The sequence below is a fragment of the Somniosus microcephalus genome, chromosome 7 (genome assembly GCF_052327205.1).
Source record: "Somniosus microcephalus isolate GS21.2 chromosome 7, FLI_Smic_1.0, whole genome shotgun sequence".
NCBI classification, from domain to species: Eukaryota; Metazoa; Chordata; class Chondrichthyes; order Squaliformes; family Somniosidae; genus Somniosus; species Somniosus microcephalus.
The window spans coordinates 77,690,200-77,715,901 of NC_140993.1; the positions used below are offsets into that span (position 1 = coordinate 77,690,200).

At 42.9% G+C, this 25,702-nt stretch overlaps 1 protein-coding gene across 3 annotated transcripts in view; it reads right to left on the reverse strand.

Moving 5' to 3' along the window:
- Window positions 1–25,702, reverse strand: part of LOC147114745 (putative C-mannosyltransferase DPY19L4) — a 119,007-nt gene that overhangs the window by 45,695 nt on the left and 47,610 nt on the right. For all 3 annotated transcript variants that reach the window (XM_085992638.1, XM_085992636.1, XM_085992639.1), the window contains 7 exons: window positions 21,631–21,721; window positions 17,082–17,203; window positions 15,236–15,381; window positions 6,821–6,944; window positions 4,225–4,359; window positions 2,859–2,990; window positions 2,486–2,587 (listed from right to left, as the gene is read on the reverse strand). In XM_085992638.1, coding sequence (XP_085848764.1) covers window positions 2,486–2,587; window positions 2,859–2,990; window positions 4,225–4,359; window positions 6,821–6,944; window positions 15,236–15,381; window positions 17,082–17,203; window positions 21,631–21,721 — 852 coding nt within the window. The remainder of the gene's footprint in view (window positions 1–2,485; window positions 2,588–2,858; window positions 2,991–4,224; window positions 4,360–6,820; window positions 6,945–15,235; window positions 15,382–17,081; window positions 17,204–21,630; window positions 21,722–25,702) is intronic.

The following is a 25,702-nucleotide window of genomic DNA, read 5'->3' on the forward strand; positions in this document are numbered from 1 at the left end:
ACACTGCCTTTCGCAGGTCCATTTCTCCCTTTTCCAACAGTCTCTGCCCGGAGTAATCGGACCTTAGCCCCGCAACGAAAGCATCTCGGATCAGTCCCTCCGTGTGTGCTGCGGCTGATGCTTCTTTGCAGTCGCAGTCTCGGCCGAGTATCCGTAGTGCCCGTAGGAAGGCCTCCACCGATTCCCCGGGCTGCTGTCTGCGGGATCTTAAGAGGTGCCAGGCATAGACCGTATTTACCGGGCGTGCGTATTGCCCTTTTAGCAGACCGATAGCCGCCGCGTAGGTCGTCGCGTCCTGGATTATTGTATAAACTTGGTGGCTCACCTTTGAGGCCAGGATTTCCAGCTTGTTTTCGTCCAGGGTCACAGTTGAGGCTTGCAGGTAGGCCTCGAAGCAACGCAGCCAATGCGCGAATTTGGTAGCCGAACCCGCCTCTTGGGGGTCTCGGTCCAGGCATGTTGGTCTGAGGGCTCGCAGCAGCTCCTGTTGCTCAGCGTTTGGTGCAGCAGTCTGCTGTTCAGCAAATGTCGACATTTTGTTTTTGCTAATAAAATTGATGCGCTATCAATTACTCATAAAAGACTGAGAGTTAAGAGAGTAACTAAAGGCTTTTATTAGCAAAGAACAGAGCATGCCTCTCGTGGTTGACTGGGTTCCAAGAAGTCAGGGGGCTGCAGGTCAATCACCTTTATACCTGGGCCTGTGTGGGTGGAGCCAGCCGAGACATGTTGAGGCATGCATAGGTACAACAGTGTGCAACAACAACAACAACAACAGTGGTTTACCACAAGTACATAATCCAATGGAAGAAGAGGCTCAAATGGTAACTTCTTGCTCCATAATTCTGAAATAGGTTTGTATCTTTTTGTTTCATTATTTCAGTAATTCGTGCCAGAAATTACACTGGAAAACATTCACATTCATTAAGTACATGCCAGACATTTTTCTGGTGAATGAGATAATCTCATAATATATAATAATCTACCTTTCATGTTTTTGTTTCTGGCATCAATACATATGGGGAACAATACATTATTTTAAAATCAAAGTATCACAGTATTGCAAAATACAAACTGAAAAAGTAAATATTATGTGATAAAAATAGTTCAAGTAGAACTTTGCCTATTAATCACCGTATCGCAAAATACTGAGCGATACAGACCAGAAATCCCAGGTTCAATGTCTCGTTTGTGCTTAGTTAGCTGACCTTGGCTGGGTAGCATTTCGGTTGTTATAACTGGCTTCATTGCTCCTGGGCTACGGAAACTAAAATCAGACAGGGTTTCTATTCATGATCACGGTCCAGTGACCTCCTATTGGAAAGTACGTGCATATAAACATCGGATTAGGACGGGATTGGACTCAGCCGTGATGCCCTCGACAGGGGAAATAGCCTGCAAGCGCTTACTGTCCAGGCCCATCCATGTACAGTATAATGGACACAGTATCCAAACAGTCATGAAACCATACCCCAGCAAGAATCAGAAAAGGTACAAGAAAGCCAAGATCTCAATCAGGGTAGTAGCAGCAGGGTCATTACAATTGGTCATGAAAGAGAGGGGAGCAAGTCAACCAGTATTCTAACTCAATATCAAGTGATCCTTGCGTGAATCAAAACCAGATCTCCTGTTTAACCCATGCCGCTTATAAAACAAATTCTTTGCACACACTCCTGTTCAGTGATGTAACCAAACTTTTCTCAAGCAGAATTTTTAAATAGGACATGAAATCATTTAAAACTGCACTCAGACGCTCTCAAACACTATAACCAGAAACATAGTAACATTCCACAGAACAGCAGAACTTTCAAACTCGGAGCTACAGCCATGTGGCTTCAAAACATGAATGATGTTGGCTGTTAGAATAAATAAGAATGGCACAAAAGAAATGGAGCGAGATGATGTGAGCCAGGTTAAGATTAAGGATGCTACAATTGGCCTCAGTGCAGTGGATTAGGGAGGGCAAAAAGAAAAATCAGCCTTATTCCTGACTGCGATCTAGTCACACTTGCTGGATAGATGTGTGAACATTGCATGAGCACATAATCAGGCTTAGCTGTGATGCCATCCACGGAGAACTGAATAACAACACCCACTGTCTAGACTTGTACATAAAGAATGGCTCCTTCGATGAGGATCAATGTCCATTGCCCATACCTCACCATCTTCAGGAGAGGAGGAAGGAAAATGTGAGTAGGGAGGGGAAATTAAAATTTAAAAAAATTTAAGGTATGTGTAATATATATAAAAACACAACGTAATGCAATAGTGAAGGATTTTGTTTTTAAAAAAAGCTTATTCTAGATATTTGAGACAAGGTTTCTCAAAGCATTCCCATGCAAATGAGCAGAAAGATCGTTGTCTGTAAGAGGGATGTGTTATTCAGATGTATTATTGAAACGAAACATAACTGGTCTTCAGCTAATGAAGTGCAAAATAATAATGACAAAAATATACATACCGATCTGCTAGATCTCATACTTACCTTTATTACAAGATTCAAAGTGACTGAAACTGTGAAAACCAAGTAAAAATGAAGCAGCAATTTCATCAGCCTTACTACGAAGTGACCTTTTTTTAGATTTTGCTGTTAAAGAAAAGGGGAATGAATCAGTATTAAAACATCACTGACACTTGTGTCACACCCCAGAATATTTTAAACTAACTCCACTTCACAAAGAAAATTTGGCCGTTTCAATTATCAGTCCTATTCAAAACAACGTATTGAGAGCAACAGTGGATTTTTGTTTTGGCAATAGTTTGTTTTTATTAAATGGACCAATACGATGAGGGCTCCAACATGCTTACTCAAAAAGGTTAAAACTAAATGATGAAGCTTCAAGGCCATCTTCTACTACCTGAATGTACTTCGCAAGATGCGAGCCACCAATGAAGCTTAGCAACGGGGAAGCCAGCAAAGCAGAATTTCTGAACTGCATAAAATATCCCAGTGCAAGGCACGCCAAATACATTCTGTAAACATCAATCACCTGAAAAAGAAAGCCAAGGACAATCCTTAACCATTTCACAACTGCAACAGCAACCCCTACACCAAAATAAAAAAGTGTAAACAAAAGCTACTCACACAGAATACTGAAATTTAAATCATTATTGGGTTCAGTACATTTCTTTATTCATATTTAAATGGATGGCTAAAGTAATTATTGTGCACTGCATTGGTTTAAGAAAAAATTTAAAGCATGTATTTTGCTATCCGCCACCCTCTTTGTAAAGATAGTTAGTGAGGATCACAAAGACAGCCTTATGAATATGGTTTGTTGTATTTGAAAGATTTAGACTTGCAAACAAATATGGAAAACTATTCCTTCAAAGACTTGCAGTAATGATCCAGACCGATTGCTTAGAAATCATGAAACCCATCATCTTAGCCTTTTGTTTCATCGTGTAAAATAAAACTATTCATCAATCGTGCAATCATAGCCATTGCACTATTACAAATAAAATAGTATCCCAATGATATGCTCCAGGCTACTGCTGCTTCCCAGGAAAGCAGTTACTAAATTTATTCTCTCTTGTGTTGGTGTTGTATTTACCCAACCAGTCAGCACAAAACAACCATAAACAATTGGTCACTTATGCTATCTTCTGAAACTCAGAGCACACAACTGCACAAAGGCAAGCATGCCCCTTGTTATGTGCCTGTGATGCACAACAACTCAAGAGTCTCAGAGGAAACCAGAGGGCCTGGTACAGGCAGGCCATTTCACACTGCGATACAAGCATTAAACCTACTTGCTAGCAAAAGCCTACCAGTTGTAAGGGGTCAGATACACAACACTAAGTAAGGGCAGTTTTAACACAAGTGACATGCTTTAGATTCTGGAGCAGTGTTAGTGCCGATCATTATGCTTGGTCTAGCAATATTGACACCAGAGTCAGTGGGCACAGTCAGATTCAACTACTCTCCATTACCAATTTCTACATCAACTATATAGGAATACAGTAATAGAAAATCATAGTGCCAACATGGTTATCACAAAACACATTCCACAAACTCAAGATACTCCTTCAATAGACTTATAACAATTTGTAATGACTTAACCTTGCCCCCTCCACCACTACTAAAATATAACTAACATGGTCAAAATGTGGTCAGCTCCAATTAACCCCTCTATACCTTCCTCCCTTTGGTATTTGTCCACACTTCCCCCCCCCCCCCCCCCCCCCACCACAACGAGAATTTATATTCTATTTTTCACATACCTTACGGCTTTGAATTAGATCCAGGCAATCCAACAGGAAAAGACTGAAGGCTTGTACAAATAATACATAGTGACTAATCTCCCACATCATTAGAAAGGCAAACGTAGATGCACACATTAGGAGATATGAAAACATCTAGGGCAGGAGGAAACACCAACATTAGCTTTTGGTAGCCAAGATCCTATATACAGATCTCAAATTAAGATCTATATTAATTATAAAACTTACATTTATCTAACATCTTGCACTGGAAAGATACCATACAAACTTTATAGTGTGGAGAAGAAAAAAAAAGACATCAAGTGCGAGGGAAGTACAAGTAGATAAAATTTCAGCTCCATTCCCTAATTCTGAGAGAAATCTTTTGAAAGCAAGAATGGAGGTGGTAAAATGGAAGGGATTTAGGAGAGTTCCAGAGGGGAAGGACAGGAAGGATGGTTATGATAGCTTTAGAGAAATTGAGCCATGAAGTCATAATGGCATGGATTAGCATCTCAGCAGCAGGAGTGGCAGAGGTGGAGCAGAGATGGGCAGTATTTTGAAGATGGGAAAGGGTACTTGGTCAGCGAAAGGAGTGGAGGATGCACAAGAGGTCAGAGTTGGAGGAACACAGAGTTCTCGGAGAGCTGTAGGAGGTTACAGAGATAGGGAGTGGTGAGGCCATGGAGGGATTTGAACACAAGGATGAGAAATTTCAATTTGAGGCATTGGTGGACGGAGAGACAATGCAGGTCAGCGAGCACAGGGGTGATGGGTGAGCAGGACTTGGTATGGGTTAGGATATGGGCAACAGAATTTTGGATGGGCTCCTGTTTATGGAGAGTAGAAGATAGGAGACCAGCCAGGAGAGCTTTGGGATAATGGAGTCTGGAGGTAACAAAAGCATGGACGAAAGTTTCAGCAGCAGATGGGCTGAGGCAGGGCGGAGTCAGACAAAATTGTGGAAGTAGGCAGTTTTGGTGATGCAGAGGATATGGAATTGGAAACTCAGCTCAGGGTCAAATAGAACGCAGAGGTTACAAACAGTCTGGTTCAACCTGAGACAGAGGCCGGGGAGGTGGTTTGAATCGGTGACGAGGGTACAGAGTTTTTTGGGGGGGTTTTTGCTGCGGAAGCCAAAATAATGGCTTTGGTCGCCCCAATATTTAACTAGAGGAAATTGTGGCTCATTCAGGACTAGATGTCGGACAAGCAGACTGATAACACAGAGGTAGTGAAGGGTTCGAGAGAGGTGGTGGTGAGGTAGAGCTGGGTCAAGAGTCAAGGGACAGCATGTAGTTGACAAATAGGAGTGGATGAAAATCTGTCCTTTCCTGGCTGTAAGTTGTCCTATGAAATGAGTTTGGGTAGTCTCAACAGATAACCCACATCAAAAATGCCTAATAGTTGGCAACCTCTCTAAATATTCAGGAGATTGACAAAAAAAATTACACTCATGCAATAATTCGCACTGAGTTTATGAAACCTCCCATCTTCCACCCTACATAAACTAGAGCTCAACCAAAACTCTACTGCCCATATCCTAACTCAGGTCAAGTCCCGTTCACCTATCACCCCTGTGCTTGCTGACCTACATTGGCTCCAGGTCTGACAATGTCTCAATTTTAAAATTCTCATCCTTGCCTTCAAATCCCTCCGCAGCCTCGCTCCTCCCCAACTCTGTCACCTCCTCCAGCCCTATAACACTCAGATGTCTGCGCTCCTCCAATTCTGGTCTCTTGCGCATCCCCGATTAAAATCACTCCACCACTGGCATTCGGGCCTTCAGCTGCCTAGGCCCAAAGCTCTGAAATTCCCTCCCTAAACCTCTCTACCTCTTTAAAACCTTCCTCTTTGATCAAGCTTTTGGTCATCTATCCTAATATCTCCTTATGTGGCTCTATGTCAAATTTTGTTTGCCAACACTCCTGTGAAGCGACTTGGAATATTTTACTACATTGAAGGTGCAATATAAATGCAAGTTGTTGTTGTTGTACAATTGCATGTGAAAAGCCATCCTAGTTTGAAATGAACACCAAAAAATATTTGCATCGGCACATTTTTCCTAAGAATCTGGGTAGCCGTTTCAAAAATGGCCAGGAACACAACAGTAGTGCAAATGCTTTACAATTTCCTTTACTGGGTCTAGGGGAAATGAAAGAGAAGATAGGTATTGTTTCTATACGCATAATAAATAATTTGGTCATCTGTTCCTAATTGCTTTATTCTGTCTGCACTAGCAGTAGCATTTCAGGGGAAGCTAGATAAGTACATGAGGGAGAAAGGAATAGAAAGATATATTGATCGGGCAAGATGGAGTAAGGTGGGAGCAGGCTCATGTGGAGCATAAACACCAGCAAAGACCTGTTGGGCCGAATGGCATGTTTCTGTGCTGTAAAATTCTATGTGTGTAGTAGCCACCATCATAGTTATGGATACCTTCAGGAAAGCTAGCTTTGTGCGGCAGCCGGCAGGTACTACAAACACCACCTAAGTCAAAGGCAGGAGCTTTATAGGCAGCAAGAAATTTCAGGTTCTCAACTCAGAAATTAAGCATCACACAAAAAAATCTAATCTAAGTTTGGATTACTGTGGTTCACCACTTCTTCACACTCACCCCCATAGTAGAATTAATGTTGGTCTTCAGATAGCCTGTGAGTGCCCCAACCTGTAATGCAAAATATGGTAATGCCCAATTTTCCCTTAAAGGAATGGTATGTTCCACTCTGGTTGTATCAGTCCTAAAATAGATAATGAAATCAGAAGTACATTAGAAAAGGCACATGCAATTCTGAAGGCTAACTGTAGATGGCAGGCTTGCTCAGTGGTAGTCTGAGTCAGAAGGTTGTGGGTTCAAGTCCCACTCCAGAAACTGAAACACATAGGCCCGGATATTCCGATCCCTACGGGTGGGTACGCGCTGTAGCACTTCCCTCCTGAATTGCAAGTCCTTTCCTTTTAATTAAAAACATTTATGTAGCACCTTTCATGACCTCAGGATGTCCCAACGTGCTTTACAGCCATTGAAGTACTTTTGAAGTGCAGTCACTAATATAATGTAGCGCACTGGAGATACACGACAGATAAATTGTTTTCAGTAGAAAGTGCAGGGGGGTACTTAAAAAAGAAATTAGGAGAGCCAAGAGGGGGCATGAAAAAACACTGGCGGACAAAATAAAAGGAAAATCCCAAGTGTTATAGAAGTATTAAGGGCAAGAGGATAACCAGGGAAATGCAGTACACCACTGGACACAGGCTTCCAGTCACAAAAACAACCTTCGACCATTACCCTCTGCCTCCTGTCACTAAAACAATTTTAGATCCAATGTGCCAAATTGCCCTGGATCCCATGGGCTCTTACCTTCTTGACCAGTCTCCCATGTGGGACTTTGTCAAAAGCCTTACTGAAGTCCATGTAGACTACATCAACTGCACTACCCTCATCTACACACCTAGTCACCCCCTCGAAAAATTCAATCAAATTGGTTAGACATGATCTCCCCCTGACAAAGCCATGCTGACTATCCTTGATTAATCCTTGCCTCTCCAAGTGGAGACTAATTCTGTCACTCAGAATTTTTTTCACAATAATTTCCCTACCACTGATGTTAGGCTCACTAGCCTGTAATTCCCTGGTTTATCCCTACTACCCTTCTTGAATAATGGTTAGCTGTTCTCTGGTCCTCTGGCACCTCCCCTGTGGCCAGAGAGGTTCTGAAAATTTGCGTCAGAGACCCTGCAATCTCCTCCCTTGCCTCACACAGCAGCCTGGGATACATCTCATCTGGGCCTGGGGATCTATCCACTTTTAAGCCTGCTAGTACCTCCTCTCTCTCAATGCTAATTTGTTCAAGTATATCACAATCCCCCTGCCTGATTTCTATGCCTACATCGTCCCTTCTCCATAGTGAACACAGATGCAAAATATTCATTTAAAACCTCACCTACATCTTCCGGCTCTACACACAGATTGCCACTTTGGTCCCTAATGGGCCCTACTCTTTCCCTGGTTATCCTCTTGCCCTTAATATACTTATAAAACACCTTGGGGTTTTCCTTTATTTTGCCCGCCAGTCTTTTTTCATGCCCCCTCTTCACTCTCCTAATTTCTTTTTTAAGTACCCCCCTGCACTTTCTACTGAAAACAATTTATCTGTCGTGTATCTCAAGTGCGCTACATTATATTAGTGACTGCACTTCAAAAGTACTTCAATGGCTGTAAAGCACGTTGGGACATCCTGAGGTCATGAAAGGTGCTATATAAATGTTTTTAATTAAAAGGAAAGGACTTGCAATTAAATAGTCATCACAAAGCAACATCTATAATGACAATGTCTACACTAAGTTTGATTGGCTAATGCATGTTAAAGTAGGTAAAAAAAAACTTCAGGAAGTATTAAAATAATAAATTCCTACACCATCTATATTATAGAAGAAACCTTCTTGAAAAAGCTGTTCTGTCATGACTACTAATATCATGTAATATTTACTTTAGATTGGCATCTCATAGGAATTTAATTCCACAATATTTATATACACAGATAAATTAAGAAATCAACTTTTTAAAGGGCAGTTGGTGGAGCACATTCACAGTACAATATGTCATCCTAGAGTGGTAGAACAAGTGAGCATTTATGATTCCATTTACTGAATTTTCAATCTCGATTCCACCATCCTGGGAATACGCCAAATGAAAGAAAGATAGAACTTGCATTTATATCACACATTTCATACCCCCAGGATATTGTACAGTGCTTCACAGCCAATAAATTACTTTTGAAACATAGTCACTGTTGTAATGTGGGGAAATGCAGCAGTCAATTTGTGCACAGCAAGTTCTCACAAACAGCAATGAGATAAATGATCAGAAAATGTATTTTTTTTTTTTTTTTTAAAAAGTGTTGTTGGTAGACGGATATATGTTGGTCAGGCCACCGGGAAAAGTCACCCGCTCTTCTACAGATACTGCCATGGGATCCTTTATGTCCACCCAAGATGGCAGATGGGGCACTGATTTAACATCTCATCTGAAAGATGGCACTCTCAAAAGTGCAACACTCCCTCACTACTGCGCTGATCGTATATCATTCATATGCCACACGTGAAGGACGACCTACAAAACACATTCATATCTGTGGTACTAATAAATTAATAATGCCTCCAAGAGGGGATACGGTAACATTGTGGTTATGTTACTGGACTAGTAATCCAGAGGCCTGGACTAATGATCCAGAGTTCAAATCCCAACACGGCAGCTGAGAAACTTAAATTCAAAGTAATTAAATAAATCTGGAGCTTAAAAATAAAAGCTAGCATCAGTAATAGAAACATAGAAGATAGGAGCAGGAGTAGGCCATTCGGCCCCTCGAGCCTGCTCCGCCATTCAATGAGATCATGGCTGATCATCCAAATTCAGTACCCTGTCCCTGCCTTCTCTCCATATCCCTTGATCCCTTTAGCCTTAAGAAATATAGAAACATAGAAGATATGGTGACCATGAAACTACCGGATTGTTGTAAAAACCCATCTGGTTCACTAATTGATGCGCTATCAATTACTCATAAAAGACTGAGAGTTAGAAGAGTAACCAAAGGCTTTTATTAACAACAGAATGGAGGTCTGCCTCGAGTGGTCGACCGGTCCAGGATACCAAGGGCTGGGGAGCAGTCACCTTTATACTAGGACCTGTGGGAGGAGTCAGCCGAGGCATGTCCAGGCATGCACACAGTGGAATACAAACAGGACAAACAGGAATACAAACAGTGGTTTACCACACTAATGTCCTTAGGGAAGGAAATCTGCCTTACCTGGTCCAGCTTATACATGACTCCAGACCCACAGCAATGTGGTTGACTCTTAACTGCCCTCGGAGATGGCCTAGCAAGCCACTCAGTTGTATTCAAGGTGGCGGCTCACCACCACCTTCTCGAGGGAAATTAAGGATGGGCAATAAATGCTGGCCTTGCCAGCAACGTCCACAGCTAATGAATAACTTTATTCTTATTTAAAGAGGCAAATTAAAAGGATATTCATATGTCAGTTAGTGTTGATTGAAACCCACATTTCCAAGGGGCACACCCTTGCTCTCACCCAAGTCAAGGAGGGATCCTTCTTACATTACTCAGATACAAACCCCTAAAGTTGACCAAGTAACATGACACCTTTAACATCTCACTGAAAGTCAGTGGTCTGGAGTATCCAATAAAGTTGGTACAAAGCACAGGGGAGACTTCACGCTCCTAATAGCTATCCTGTGAATCCTCCAAGATAAAATGGACATGAGAAAAGGACAGGAATGGGCTCCTGTGATGCTCTCCTCTCCATAACCTGCCAGCATTGATTATATTGTCTCACACATGAAGACTGCATGAAGGACTGGAGGGCTACTGGTGCCTATGGAACTGTATCCCAGCAAGATTCAGTGTCTTCAGAAAAGAAAGGGAGAAAAAAAAAAAGTACAATAAAAAAATACCAATCATCATTCACTCTAACAAACTGTGTGGATACATTCTACTACAGTGGAGTCATGATGCCTTTACACAGAAACAAAGGCCGATTTTCAGCTTGGAGTGGTATACGGATGCACCTCAGACAAGCATAGTATTTTATGAAGTTCACTTATTTAAATGAGCAGAGTAGGTTATGGGGATATTTAATAGATGTGTTCAAAATTGTGAAGGATTTTTAGAGTAGATAAGGAGAAACTGTTTCCGATGGCAGGAGGATCAGTAACCAGAGGGCACAGATTGAAGAGAAGTGGTATTAGAGGAAGGGAGGGGTGGATTTAGGAGAATTTTTAATTTATTTAATTTTTTTTCACAGCACGTTATGATGAAATGGAATGTACTACCTGAAAAGGTGGTGGAAGCAGAATCAACAGTAACTTTCAAACGGGAATTGGATCTATTCTTGAAAAGGAGACATTTAGAGGGCAATGGGGAAAGAGCAGAGGAGCGTGACTAATTGGATAGATCTTCAATGAGTCAACACAGACACGATGGAACAAATGGCCCCTTCCTGTGCTGTATGCTTCTATGAAATACAGTACTGTATTACTGAGTGATCCCAGTACAGATTGGGCCATGCACTTGGAGTGTTGGCAGGATATCACACAGAATGGTAGGAAAAATAATGTAATCCCTACTAAAGGAGAAAATAGAAGAACATCTGGAAGCCAAAAATATAATAACGAATAGTCAACATGGATTTCAAAAGGGAAAGTCTTGCTTGACCAACCTCATTTAATTTTTTGAAGAGGTAACAGAGAGAGTAGACAAGGGTAATGCAGTAGATGTAATTTATCTGGATTTTCAAAAGGCCTTCGATAAGGTACCACATAATAGACTAATGAATAAGGTCAGAGAATGCGAAGTCAGGGGACAAGTAGCAGAATGGATAGCTAGCTGGCTTCAAGACAGAATGCAGAGAATTGGGGTAAAGGATAGCTATTCACAGTGGCAGAAGGTGGGTAGTGGTATTCCACAAGGATCAGTGCTGGGACCACTGTTGTTCACAATTTATACTAAAAATTTAGATTTGGGAATTAAAAACACAACTTCTAAATTTGCAGATGACACCAAACTGGGGGGGTGGTGGGTTGGATAGTCAATACCGAGGAGGACATTAATAAACTTGCAGGATGGGCATATAATTGGTAAATGAATATCAACACAGATAAATGTGAGGTATTACATTTTGGTAGGAAGAATAGGGAGGTCACTTGTTACTCAGAGGGTGCGAGTCTGGGTGGGGTAGAGGAACAAAGGGATCTCGGAGTACAAATACACAAATCGCTAAAAGTAGCAACACAGGTTAACAAGGCCATAAAAAAGGCAAACCAGGGTTTATTTCTAGAGGGATAGAATTGAAAAATAGTGAAGTTATGCTAAACTTGTATTGAACCTTGGTTAGACCACAATTCTGGTTGCCATATTATAAAAAGGATAGAGGCACTGGAGAGGGTGCAGAGAAGATTTACAAGGATGATACCAGAAATGTGAGAAATATCAGGAAAGGGTGAACAGGCTGGGTCTCTTTTCTCTTGAAAAGAGAAGGCTGAGGGGTGACCTAATAGAGGTCTTTAAAATTATGAAAGGTTTTGATAAGAGTAGATAGAGAGAGAGAGAGTTTCCACTTGTGAGGAAGAGCATAACTAGAGGCCGTCAATATAAGCTAGGCACTAAGAATTCAAATATGGAATTCAGAAGAAACTTCTTTACCCAGAGGAGGGGAGGCTAGACAAGCATATGAGGGAGAAGGGAACAGAGGGTTATGCTGATAGAGTTAGATGAGGAAAGACGGGAGGAGGCTCGAGTGGAGCATAAAACACCACCATGGACTGGTTGGGCCGAATGGCCTGTTTCTGTGCTGTATATCCTATGTAATCCTATGTGTGCAAGAAGCAGATTTAATGAGCTGCTGCTATTTTTGTTACTTAATGGGGCTTCGGCCCCACGAGTGTGAGTGTCCGTTTCGAGTCTGGCTCGTCCACGTAGCAAAAGTCCATCGGCTAACCACAACCAAAGTGGCCGGCAAAACCAGGATCTTATGAGGACTGGGCTGATCTTGCGACGGCCATACAAGTCTACCAACCGTGAAAGCCTCCACCAAGGTAAGTAAGCTGAGCCAGTACCGTTCGGTATGATGGTCATCCCTCATCATTTGATGTGTAAATTTTTTGTTAAATGCGTTAAGTCGTGACTTTTACTGTTTAATCATCCGATCACAGATGCGGCTAGCTTATTACAACTGACACGCGTAATTATAATGTATACAATGCATCAGTGATTAACAGGCAGAAAAACTAATAACGACAATAACAACAAATTATACACACACACACACACACACACACACACACACACACACACACCCCACCCCCCCCCCCGTGTGGAATCCAACCTGGTTCCATACCCACGTTCTGGGGCTCTGGTAATTATATCTAGGACAGTCATTGGATGTTACAGTCTCTTCGACCGTTACACGAGCTGCTTCTCCTGTGTCCTAAAGTCATCATCAACTTTGGAGAATCCTCTCTAGGCCCTGGTCTCTCGGAATAGCGGCGTCTTCCATCCAGGTAACCTGAGTCGAAAAGCCTCAGTTGGTAGCGTTCAAAATCGTCAGCACTCTCGCCTAGTCTTGGGTCTTGATTGGCAGAGCCTTTATTCATGTCAGGCCGGTAGGAGCGGTGCTGACATAGGGCAGTTATCTGAGGCCCCGTCTCAGTTAGATCCCGCCGGGAATCAAAGTCTCGTTTTCTTTGTTATTGCTTATTGCTAAGCCCCCTCCTACGGGAATGATCGCCATCAATCATTGTCTTTGAGTTACTCCCATGTCGGTTTGGCTGCACCGATGTGTCGCCGGCAGGACAACTTAATGGTACGACCCGCCATGACTTACAACTCAAAAGAAGCCACAGCTACTTGTAACACCGGCTCCCCAGCATTGAGAAGGCTTATAGACCTGAGGCTCCCCAAGCTGCTCAAGGCCCTGCTAAATCACAAGAGGCTGAGAAGGTTTGGTTACTCTGCCTATTTGGTTGGAAGTTCTCAGACAGTCGTTTAGCCAGCACCGAAGTGCTGCCCAGCAGGACCGCGTGGAGGTACGACTCACTGTGTTATAGAACTCCAAGATTACACAGTTACATTGTAACTCTAGACTCATCTCTAGGGGGAGCCTGAGAGAGTCCTCAACTCAGTAGAACCCCAAGCGGGCGCTCACCCCAATAGAACATTGAGGGATTCACTCGCCTGGTAGAACCCCAAGAGATTTCCCGACTCAAGTCAATCACGGCAGCAGCTCGTCCACCGCGCCCTTAAGAGAGTCATAGTTACAGCAATAACTCCAAGCAATGCAAGTTAGCAGCAAGCAAAATGACAACTTCACTGCAAAGTGATAGTTGAGGGTACTGCCAGAACCCCTTTACCAGGAGAGCTCTGGATGTGATGCTGAAGGAGGTGCAGTAAAACTGGGCTGTCATTTTTGAATCCAAGAGGCACCCTCCTCAGAAATCTACAATTTGGGCTGCAATGAAGATACAATCAAGCAGGTGAATGGCATGTTGCATGTGAGGAAGTCATCATCACAGAAGAGGAAAAAAATTACCATGCTGTGGAAGTTTGACAAATGTATCCTGAATGTTGCAGCATCTGGAAGAGTACAATGCCCGTCTCCTGCTGGTCACTTTTCTTCAAGCAAGTGATAAAGTCACTCACTGCAGTAAATAAGGCATCGGTAATCTGATGCATGGGGTTTTATTTGACAGATACCACCCGTGACAGCTTCAAAAAAAAAAAAACAGTTGCATAGAAGTTAAAGCCAGTAGTGATTTTCCCCACCAGGATTGAAATTTTCAGGTCAGACTGTGGAAGAGGGCAAGATCCTGAGACTGCTTCTGTGATGTAGTATTTATATGGGGTTTTTTTTGGACATGCCCAAGCAACTCTGACAGGGTGTATAGAAACCTGCTTGGGCAAGAGTGGGTTGGATCAGGGCTGGGCACCTCCAGTGCAGGAGCACTGGCCTCTGTGCAGTCCTGAAGAACTCATCCTCCAGCTCCCCAAAGGGAAGAGGAATTTCCAGACGAATGTCTATCCTACGAATATAAAGGTTTTTAATTACTTAATGGTAGAAACAAAAATTAAAGAGCAAAAATTCAGTGCAAAACAGGTAATAAAAAAAACATGCACAGAATTAAATGCAACAAAAGAAAACAAAAACAAAAGCACCAGTTTACAGTCACACCCAAAGCAGCTAAGAGGATTAAGAATGACTGTCAATAGCCAGGAAATTAGTTTGCAAATGTGCCCATTTGAAACAGGCCTTCAGCAATCACATCACATTTCAGTAGGAAATGTCAGAGTAGGAAAGTTCTCTCCTAATTAGCACAATTTTTACATCCTTAATTCGGCCCATGGGTCCCCTATAATGCACTTGTATACAGTTAAAGAACACTCCACGAGGTGGAGTTACATACCTTGATTATAAAGGTAAAACAAAAGAAAAGATGATTTCTGCATTAAGACAGCCTTACCGGTTGATAATGTACCACACTACTGTAAGCATGCCTGCCATCCAGGTCCCACTCAGCATCCAGCTTGTGACATATAGCGCAGTCACATAAACTGCTTGCAATCCAAATATTATGCCAATGTAAAAATACACTGGCTCAATTGCTTCCTACAAAAAAAATGCAAAGAAAAAAAATTAGACTTAATAATACCATTTTTTACAAAGTAAGTTAATAGAGAATGGACAGGAGTATTAAGCAGAGTCTCTAGGACGCTCCCTTTAGATACCATAGGGGTAATTTCATGATCCTGTTATAGCCCCATCTCTGACCCACGCTCCCTGCAAGCCCGGCTTCCTGCTGGGTGCCAGGCAACTACCCATCATATTATTTCTTTCAAAAAAGGGATTCAAAAAGGCATTTAGTTTACATTAATTAGGAAGTTACGACGAATGGTGTTATTTATGTTACAGTGCAGATACCCACAAATATAATACAGCTCTGCTGAAGAAATACTCCAGGATAAGATAAGATAATACAATCACTTTTATTAAATATTCATTAAAAATATGTACCTCTCCCAAAAGCCACCTCACAAAATATTAAATCACATTAAAACAGGCATCTATCATCTGACGAAGGGTCATCGACCTGAAACGTTAACTCTGTTTCTCTCTCCACAGATGCTGCCTGACCTGCTGAGTATTTCCAGCATTTTCTATTTTTGTGTCATTTTTAGGGACTTGGTACTGAAATCCGATGTTTCTTTACCTAGCCATTGCAGTGTATGCTGCGGTAGAGGTGACTGATACTGCAATAGTTACGGGGTTACGGGGATAGGGCTTGGGTAGGATGGCTGTCGGTGTAGGGACCGGGTGCTAGGGTTTGGATGATCAGCCATGATCTCGCTGAGTGGCGGAGCAGGCTCGAAGGGCCGAATGGCCTACTCCTGCTCCTATCTTCTATGTTTCTATGTTTCTATGTAGAACATAGCAAAGTCTCTCCACATCCAACACGTGATGGGTTTAATGGGTACTCAAGTTAGTGTTTGGAGTTGGAAGCATGGTTTTCTGTAGGCTTGGCAAAACAGCTACATTTGCTGCTTTTCCCAGCTGTGATGGTTAATGTCATTTGCCCCAATTCAGAGACAAAACTTGCTGAAAATCCATGAAAATGATAGCTCATTTATTCTTTAATTTAAGAAAAACTTAAAAGATATCAGGATGAGGGGAGTCATTTTTCTGATCAGTATTTGAGGACAAGGTCACTGTTAGATCCTCATCCTGTTCTGAAGAGAAGCACCTTTAAACAGCCAAACTCTATTGATTTTCAAGTCAGCAGCATTCAGTGAAGGCTGTTGACAGGAACATTGGAGGTGAGCGCATACAACCCTTAGCCCTCACTTCTGTAGCTGGGACTGGTGGTTGGCACACGGATGGTATTTTTGGCAGTCTCTCGTGGGTCAAGGAGCTGGAGTCACGGGCAGATACATAGGAGAGCTTCAAGCCAGCAGATATTACCAACAGGAGTACTGGAGACAAGTGCTGCCATAGTGGACAGATGCAGATGAGTAGGGAGAGGCAGAGCAATCAGCAGTGTACGGTAATTTGGGGATTATGCACCAATTTCTATTATCCACGAGGACTGGTACCCCATTACGGCAGATTATCAAGGTTCTGTTGTATATAGCTGCCCTCAAGAACCTACATTCGCAGCGTTCTTATTGCTACAAAAGAATTACTCTCCTGACACCACAAAAACATTTATCTGTAGCTCTTTTAATGTCTTCATTTTCAGAATTAAAATGTTAAAATAAATTGCATTCAAAGAAAGTGTCTGCAGATGCAGTATACATCGGCGGAGTACGTACCTGACTGCCAGTAATGCGGTACAGTATACCAGCAAAGACCTCTGGATACAGATTGATCTGTTGCACTGAATTAAGGGTCCTTAACGATAATGTCTTGTTATCATGTGTCAATTCAAAAAGGCCTAATAGTAAAATAGTAACATATACTGAGCAAATCACTTTTATACAACATTATGTAACTAATTTCCTTCCCTGATAGTCTTTTGCCATAATTTCAGAGATGAAGGGGTTGACTTATGAAGAAAGGTTGGGCCTATACTCATTGGAATTTAGAACAATGAGAGGTGATCTTATTGAAACATATAAGATACTGAGGGGGCTCGACAAGGTAGATGCAGAGAGGATGTTTCCCCTCGTGGGGCGATCTGGAACTCGGGGGCATAGTTTCAGAATAAAGGGTCGTCTTTTTAGAGCTGAGATGAGGAGGAATTTCTTCCGAGAGGGTTGTAAATCTGTGGAATTCCCTGCCCCAGAGAGCCGTGGAGGCTGGGTCATTAAATACATTTAAAGTGGAGATAGACAGATTTTTGCAAGATAAGGGAGTGAAGGGTTATGGGGAGCGGGCGGGGAAGTGGCTTTGAGCCCAAGATCAGCCATGATCTTATTGAATGGCGCAACAGGCTCAAGGGGCCAAGTGGCCTATTCCTGCTCCTATTTCTTATGTCTAGGTTACACATCAGGATGACCACACCAGTGAGAAGGTCACCAGCAGTGAAGCATGACAAGCATGCAAATTCAGAGGTCCAACAGCACAATGGGTTGCAAACATACAAAAGAATAATCTGGACGTCTGGGAGTAAATTAATGCAGATTACATTACAGAACACCCAAAAGAAATATTTAGGGTCAGAGTTATACAGCACAGAAAGAGGCCCTTCGGCCCATCGTGTCCACGCCGGCCATCAAGCCTATTCTAATCCCATTTTCCAGCACTTGGTCCATAGCCTTGAATGCTATGGTGCTTCAAGTGCTCATCTAAATGCTTCTTGAATAGAAATATAGAAGATAGGAGCAGGAGTAGGCCATTCGGCCCTTCGAGCCTGCTCCGCCATTCAATGAGATCATGGCTGATCATCCAAATTCAGTACCCGGTCCCTGCCTTCTCCCCATATCCCTTGATCCCTTTAGCCTTAAGAAATATATCCAACTCCTTCTTGAATATACTTAATGAACTGGCCTCCACCGCCCTCTGTGGCAGAGAATTCCACAGGTTCACCACTCTCTGGGTGAAGAAATTCCTCCTCATTTCAGTCCTAAATGGCTTACCCCTTATCCTTAGACTATGACCCCTGGTTCTGGACTCCCCGGCCATCAGAAACATCCTTCCTGCATCTAGTCTGTCCAGGCCTGACAGAATTTTATAGGTTTCGATGAGATCCCCTCTCAATCTTCTAAACTCCAGTGAGTATAAGCCCAATCGACACAATCTCTCCTCATACGTCATTCCTGCCATCCCAGGTATCAGCCTGGTGAATCTTCGCTGCACTCCCTCCACGGCAAGAACGTCCTTCCTCAGGTAAGGCGACCAAAACTGCACACAATACTCAAGGTGTGGTCTCACCAAGGCCCTGTACAACTGCAGCAGGACATCCTTGTTCTTGTACTCGAACCCTCTTGCTATGAAGGCCAACATACCATTTGCCTTCTTAACCGCCTGCTGCACCTGCATGCTTACCTTCAGCGACTGGTGCACAAGAACACCCAGGTCTCTTTGCACTTCCCCTTCTCCCAATCTATTGCCATTCAAATAATAATCTGCCTTCCTGTTTTTGCCACCAAAGTGGATAACCTCACATTTATCCACATTATAGTGCATTTGCCATGTTTCTGCCCAATCACCCAACCTGTCCAAATCGTGCTGGAGTTTCACGACATCCTCCTCACAGCATACCCTCCCACCCAGCTTTGTGTCGTCTGCAAATTTGGAGATATTACATCCAATTCCCTCGTCCAGATCATTAATATATATTGTGAACAGCTGGGGTCCTAGGACCGATCCTTGCGGTACCCCACTAGTCACTGCCTGCCACTCAGAAAACGACCCGTTTATTCCAACGCTTTGCTTTCTGTCCGCCAACCAGTTCTCTATCCAAGTCAATACCTTGCCCCCAATCTCATGTGTCTTAATTTTGCACGCTAATCTCTTATGCGGGACCTTATCGAAAGCCTTCTGAAAGTCCAAATACACCACATCCACTGGTTCTCCCTTATCTATTTTACCAGTTACATTCTCAAAAAATTCCAGTAGATTAGTCAAGCATGATTTACCTTTTGTAAATCCATGTTGACTTTGTCCGATCCTGTCACTGCTTTCCAAGTGCTCTGCTATTACATCTTTTAAAATGGACTCTAGCATTTTCCCCACTACCGATGTCAGGCTTTTTCTCTACCACCTTTTTTGAATAGTGGGGTAACATTAGCTACCCTCCAATCCATGGGTACTGTTCCAGAGTCTATTGAGTTCTGGAAGATGACCAGCAATGCATCTACTATTTCTAGGGCCACTTCCTTAAGTACCCTAGGATGTAGATTATCAGGCCCTGGGGATTTATCGGCCTTCAATCCCGTCAATTTCCCTAACACCATTTCCCTACAAATACTGATTTCTTTCAGTTCCACCCTTTCATCAGACCCTATGTTCCCCGGCATCTCTGGGAGGTTATTTGTGTCCTCCTTTGTGAAGACAGAACCAAAATATGTATTTAGTTAGTCTGCCATTTCTTTGTTCCCCATTATAAATTCCCCCGATTCTGACTGCAAGGGACCTACGCTTGACTTCACCAATCTTTTTCTCTTCACATATCTATAAAAGCTTTTACAGTCAGTTTTTATGTTCTCTGCAAGCTTACTCTCATATTCTATTTTCCCTTTCTTAATTAATCCCTTTGTCCTCCTTTGTTGAATCCTAAACCGCTCCCAATCCTCAGGATTATTGCTTTTTCTGGCCAATTTATATGCCCTCTCCTTGGACCTTATGCTATCCCTAATTTCCCTTGTTAGCCACGGTTGGGTCACCTTTTTTGTTTTATTTTTATGCCAAACTGGGATAAAGAAATTCTGTAGTTCATCCATTCGGTCTTTGAATGTTTGCCATTGCCTATCCACCGTCAACCCTTTGAGTGCCATTCCCCAATCAATCCTACCCAACTCGCTCCTCAGACCATCGTAGTTTCCTTTATTTAAATTGAGGACCCTAGTCTCCGAGTCAACTACTTCATTCTCCATCTTAATGAAGAAATCGATCATATTATGATCGCTCCGACCCAAGGGGCCTCGTACAACAAGATTGCTAATTAATCCTTTCTCGTTACATAATACCCAGTCTAAGATGGCCTGATCTCCAGGAATTCCTCCTCCACAGTATTGTTACTCATTTGGTTGGCCCAATCTATTTGTAGATTAAAGTCACCCATGATGACTGCTGTGCCCTTATTGCACGCTTCTTTAATTTCTCTTTTAATACCATCCCCAACCTCCGCCTTACTGTTTGGAGGTCTATAGACCACTCCCACTAACGTTTTTACATAGAAACATAGAAGATAGGAGCAGGAGTGGGCCATTCGGCCCTTCGAGCTGATCATCCAAACCCTAGCACCCGGTCCCTACACCGACAGCCATCCCACCCAAGCCCTATCCCCGTAACCCCTTAACCCCACGTATTTAATCCCCCCTAACACTAAAGGCAATTTTTTTTTTTTTTTTAATCATGGCCAATCAACCTAACCCACACATTTTTGGACTGTGGGAGGAAACCGGAGCACCCGGAGGAAACCCACGCAAACACGGGGAGAATGTGCAAACTCCACACAGACAGTCACCCGAGGCCGGATTTGAACCCGGGTCCCGGGCGCTGTGAGGCAACAGTGCTAACCACTATGCCACCGTGCTGCCCATACAGATTCCACCTCATCAGAGCTAATATCCTTCATTACAATTGTGTTAATCCCTTCTTTAACCAGTAATGCTACCCCACCTCCCTTTCCTTTTTGCCTATCTTTCCTGAATATCGAATACCCCTGGATGTTGAGTTCCCAGTCCTGGCCTTCCTTGAGCCACGTTTCCGTAATCCCAACCAAATCGTATTTGTTTACTTCTATTTGCGCAGCCAATTCATCCACCTTATTACAAATGCTCCTCGCATTAAGATACAAAGCCTTCAGGCTTGTTTTTTTAACGCTCTTAGACCTATTAGAATTATTATTTACTGTGGCTGAATGTTGTTCGGGCTCCTGCCTCTACCACCCTTTCAGGCAGAGAGTTCCAGATTCCAACCACCCTCTGGGTGAAAAGGTTTTTCCTCAAATCCCCTCTAAACCTCCTGCCCCTTACCTTGAAACTGTGCCCCCTGGTTATTGACCCCTCTACTAAGGGGAAAAAGTTCCTTTCTATTTACACTTCAGATACAAGCTTTAAAAAACCCTAGATAATAGTGGGGCAAAATCACACGGCACACCCAGAGGGAAAAGAAAAAAGGGCATCTATCTACAGTAAAGTTAAATTTTCCCCACAAGCCATAAACAAAGATACATTGAAAAAATGATTAAAATACCTTCTTGGATTGACGTTGCCTGCAACATCTTTTTATAATAGTAGTAGTATAAGCCACTGTCCGCTTGAAAAGAGATTTCTCGTTCAAGATCCTAAAGGGCACAAAAACAAACAAGGTTGATGAGGGCATTTAGCATTGTTCCTATGCAACAATGAAGTTGACAGTGAGAAACCTGAAATTTGTCTTTCAATGACTTTCATATTAAAAATAAACAGTATTTGTTGATGCACAGAGTGGACTGCACAGAATGGTTTTAAACCGAGTGCACTTTAACAGAGTGTTAAAGTTGGGAATTTGGCGAGCGTGGGAATTCGGTGCAGAGGGGGAAGGAGGTGCTGCTTTTTGGCAGGTAATTATTTAATTAATTGTATTTGTAACTTAAACTAGATCTATAAGTTAATTTAATTAAATACTAGGGCCTAGAAATTGGGATACTTACCCTGAAAAAAAATGGCGGCCGTCACACTATCGCCCGCCTCTGGTGCAGGACTCGGCAGCCGCCATTTTGGTGAGGGCCATAGCCCAGCGATTAGCAGCCCTGGACATGAACTAGAACAAGGGGGCATAGTTTCAGGATAAGGGGTCGGCCATTTAAGACTGAGATGAGGAGGAATTTCCTCACTCGGAGGGTTGTGAATCTTTGGAATTCTCTACCCCAAAGGGCTATGGATTCTGAATCGTTGAGTATATTCAAGGCGGAGATAAACAGATTTTTGGACTCTAGGGGAATCAAGGGAAATGGGGATCAGGCAGGAAAGTGGAGTTGAGGTCGAAGATCAGCCATGATCTTATTGAATAGCGGAGCAGGCTCGAGGGCCATATGGCCTACCCCTGCTCCTAATTCTTATGTTCTTATGGTCTTATATCACATATCAGCAAATAAAACTAAAGTGTGCGTACATATGCAAATTTGCGCTGAGAGCGTACACACATGGGCAGTGGGTGGGGCAGAGGGCAAGTACTCTTGATCAACCTTTGTTAGTTCTGAAACATATAAGGGGAGATATTCTTGGGTGTGCGCCCAGATGCACTGTCGACCGGAGCACGGCGAATATTGGAAAATCAAGGGGCTCAAAGTGCACGCCTGTAAAGCAACACACCTAATTTTCCTCTGTCCTTTACAGGCATGTGCTCCCATCAACCTGATTTTGTGATATTCGCTGCATCCAGGCACAGACCCAGGAAAATCTCCCTGATTATCTCATATTTCTCCTCATCAAGAAAAGTGACGAATTACTCATTTAATACATTTTTAAAAAGTACAAATGATGGAAACCTAGAACAAAAGTAGAAAATGCTAGAAATACACAGGTTAGTCAGCAGGTCAGCAGAAAACATTGGTAACACCTTCATTAGAAGAATTGAATTTTAGTAGGGTTGGGAAAAAAAATCTGCAGATGTAGAAGGTTTGAAATGAAAATAAAAAATTGCTAGAAACACAGTAGATCCACTCTTACCAATAAACAGGAAAGAAAAAGGTCAATGCCTTGGACACAGACACCCCCTGCCAGAACTTAGTACTGTTGAGGCGTCTATACCGACGTGTCAACTTGCCTCTTCTCCCCCAGATGTTGACAGACCCACCTCTACATTAACAGCATCCCCTGTTGTAAAGAAAATGAGGGCTATAGCTCAGGGCTGAAGTTACTAAAGTTTCATCTTTCTCATGGAGTGCAGAGTGCCTAGGACAAAGGCACTTTTCTTTAAGCTTGTGCGAGCTTGGTTAAAACTGTACAGGAGGCAAAAGATGGAGAGCTCAAAGTGTGCATGAAAGGGGCAGTTAAGTGACAAGCTACAGGGAGGTCAGGGTTAAGCTTACTGCAGAATGGAGATGTTCAGAAAAGATGTCACTGGTTTCCCAATGTAGAGAAGATCATAACATGAGCAGCGAATACAGTATACCAGATTAGAAGAAATAAACCACCATCTCATGGAAGGATTGTTTTAGTGCTCCAGACAATGGCATGGGAGGTGGTGAAGGAACAGGTGTGGCATCTGCTGCTGTTACACAGGAAAGTGCCAGGGTGGACCGTTGCAACTGGAGGTAGTGGAAGGGTGAACAAGGGTATCCTGGGAGTAACAGTGCCTCCGGAAAACAGAGAAGGGAGAGGAACTGAAGATCTACCTCGTGGCAGGATTACGTTGTTGGTGATAGAAACAGCAGATGATGATCTGGTAAATGTGGAGGCTAGTGGTGGGAAGATGCAGATAAGGGGACCTCATCATTTCTGCAAAAGGGGGAGGGAGCGAAAGCAGAAGTACAAGAAACTGAGCAAACCGGATCAAAAGTTGTGCTGACCATTATTGAAAGGCAACCTCAGCCAAGGAAAAAGGACATTAAAGAAACTCTACTATGGAAAATGGAATAATCACAGGAAATGTGACAGAGACAGCGAAACTGGGAGAATGCAGTAGAAATTTAACAGAAATTGAGGTGGAACAAAACATTATCCAGAGACTTATGGGAGTCGGTAGGCTTGTAATAGGTCTCTGTGGAAAACCAATCACTGGAGATGAAGAGATAGAAGTCCAGAAAGAGAAGGGCTGAGTCAGAGATGGATTATATAAAAATGAGGAATTGAAAGCATTGTTAATGCAATTCTGAAGATCAGAGCAAGGCCGGAGGCAGCACCAAAACAATGGTCAATGTAATGGAAGAAGAGGTTAGCAAAGGGTCCTGAATAGGATTGGAACAATGTGTTCCTATAAAAAGACAGATATAGCTGGAACCCAAGTGGGTTGCCATAGTGACACCTATTACTGTATCTGGAGGAAATGAGTGGAGCTAAAAAAGCTGTTCAAGGAGAGAAACAGTTCAGTCAGGCGAAGGGTGGTAGTGGTGGATGGGAACCGTTTGAGCCACTGTTCAACTATTTATTTACATTTTGTTAAATGAGAAATGAATAATGGCTTAAACAGAAGTTGTGAAACTCTGGCTTTCATTTTCTTACATTCCTAGCAGGAACAATCATAAATAATAGCTGGAAGAATGCAAAAGACTGCATTCTGGAAAGCTAATCTAGGTTTACTGTTGTAACGGATTCACATTATGCACCATCGTTTATCTTTATTAAACCTGCCATTTTCCAATTCTGTGATTCCCAAGTACTACCACCTTACACTAAACTGGCAACCCTGGTTGCATTAACCGGATCTACCAGTGTTTTATCTCCATTTCACTTTTGAAATTTACTTCGTTTGCAATGTGTCCATATATTCCTATTAAATGCCACTGATTTTATGTCATTAGAACAACAATAACAACTTGTATTTATATAGCGCCTTTAACACAATAAAATGTCCCAAGGTGCTTCACAGGAGCGCTTTCAATCAAAATTTGACACCAAGCCACATAAGGAAATATTAGGACAGAGCTTGGTCAAAGAGGTAGGTTTTAAGGAGAGTCTTAAAGGAAGAAAGAGAGGTAGAGGCAGAGAGGTTTAGGGAGGGAATTCCAGAACTTAGGGCCTTGGCAACAGAAAGCACGGTCACCAACGGTGGAGCAATAAAATCGGGGATGCTCAAGAAGCCAGAATTAAAGGAGTGCAGATAGGTTGTAGGGCTGGAGGAGAATACAGAGATAGGGAGGAGTGAGGCCATGGCAGGATTTGAAAACGAGGATGAGAATTTTAAAATTGTGGCGTTGCTTAACCGAGAGCCAATGTAGGTCAGCGAGCACAGGGGGTGCTAGGTGAACGGGACTTGGTGCGAGTTAGGACATGGGCAGCCAAATTTTGGATGCCTTCAAGTTTATGGAGGGCAGATCATGGGAGGTCAGCCAGGAGTGCATTGGAATAGTCAAGTCTAGAGGTAACAAAGGCATGGATGAGGGTTCCAGCAGCAGATGAGCTGAGGCAGGGGCAGCGTCGGGCGATATTACGGAGATGGAAATAGGCGGTCTTAGTGGTGGCACGGATATGTGGTCAGAAGTTCATCGTGGGGTCAAATATCTTCTTCGGCAGTCCCTCAGAACCAAGGATGACTTGCTTGAGTTCGCAGGTGACTGATGAGTCCAATGCGGGACCTACAGTCTCTGTCACAGGTGGAGCAGATGGTGGTTGAAGGGGCGGGT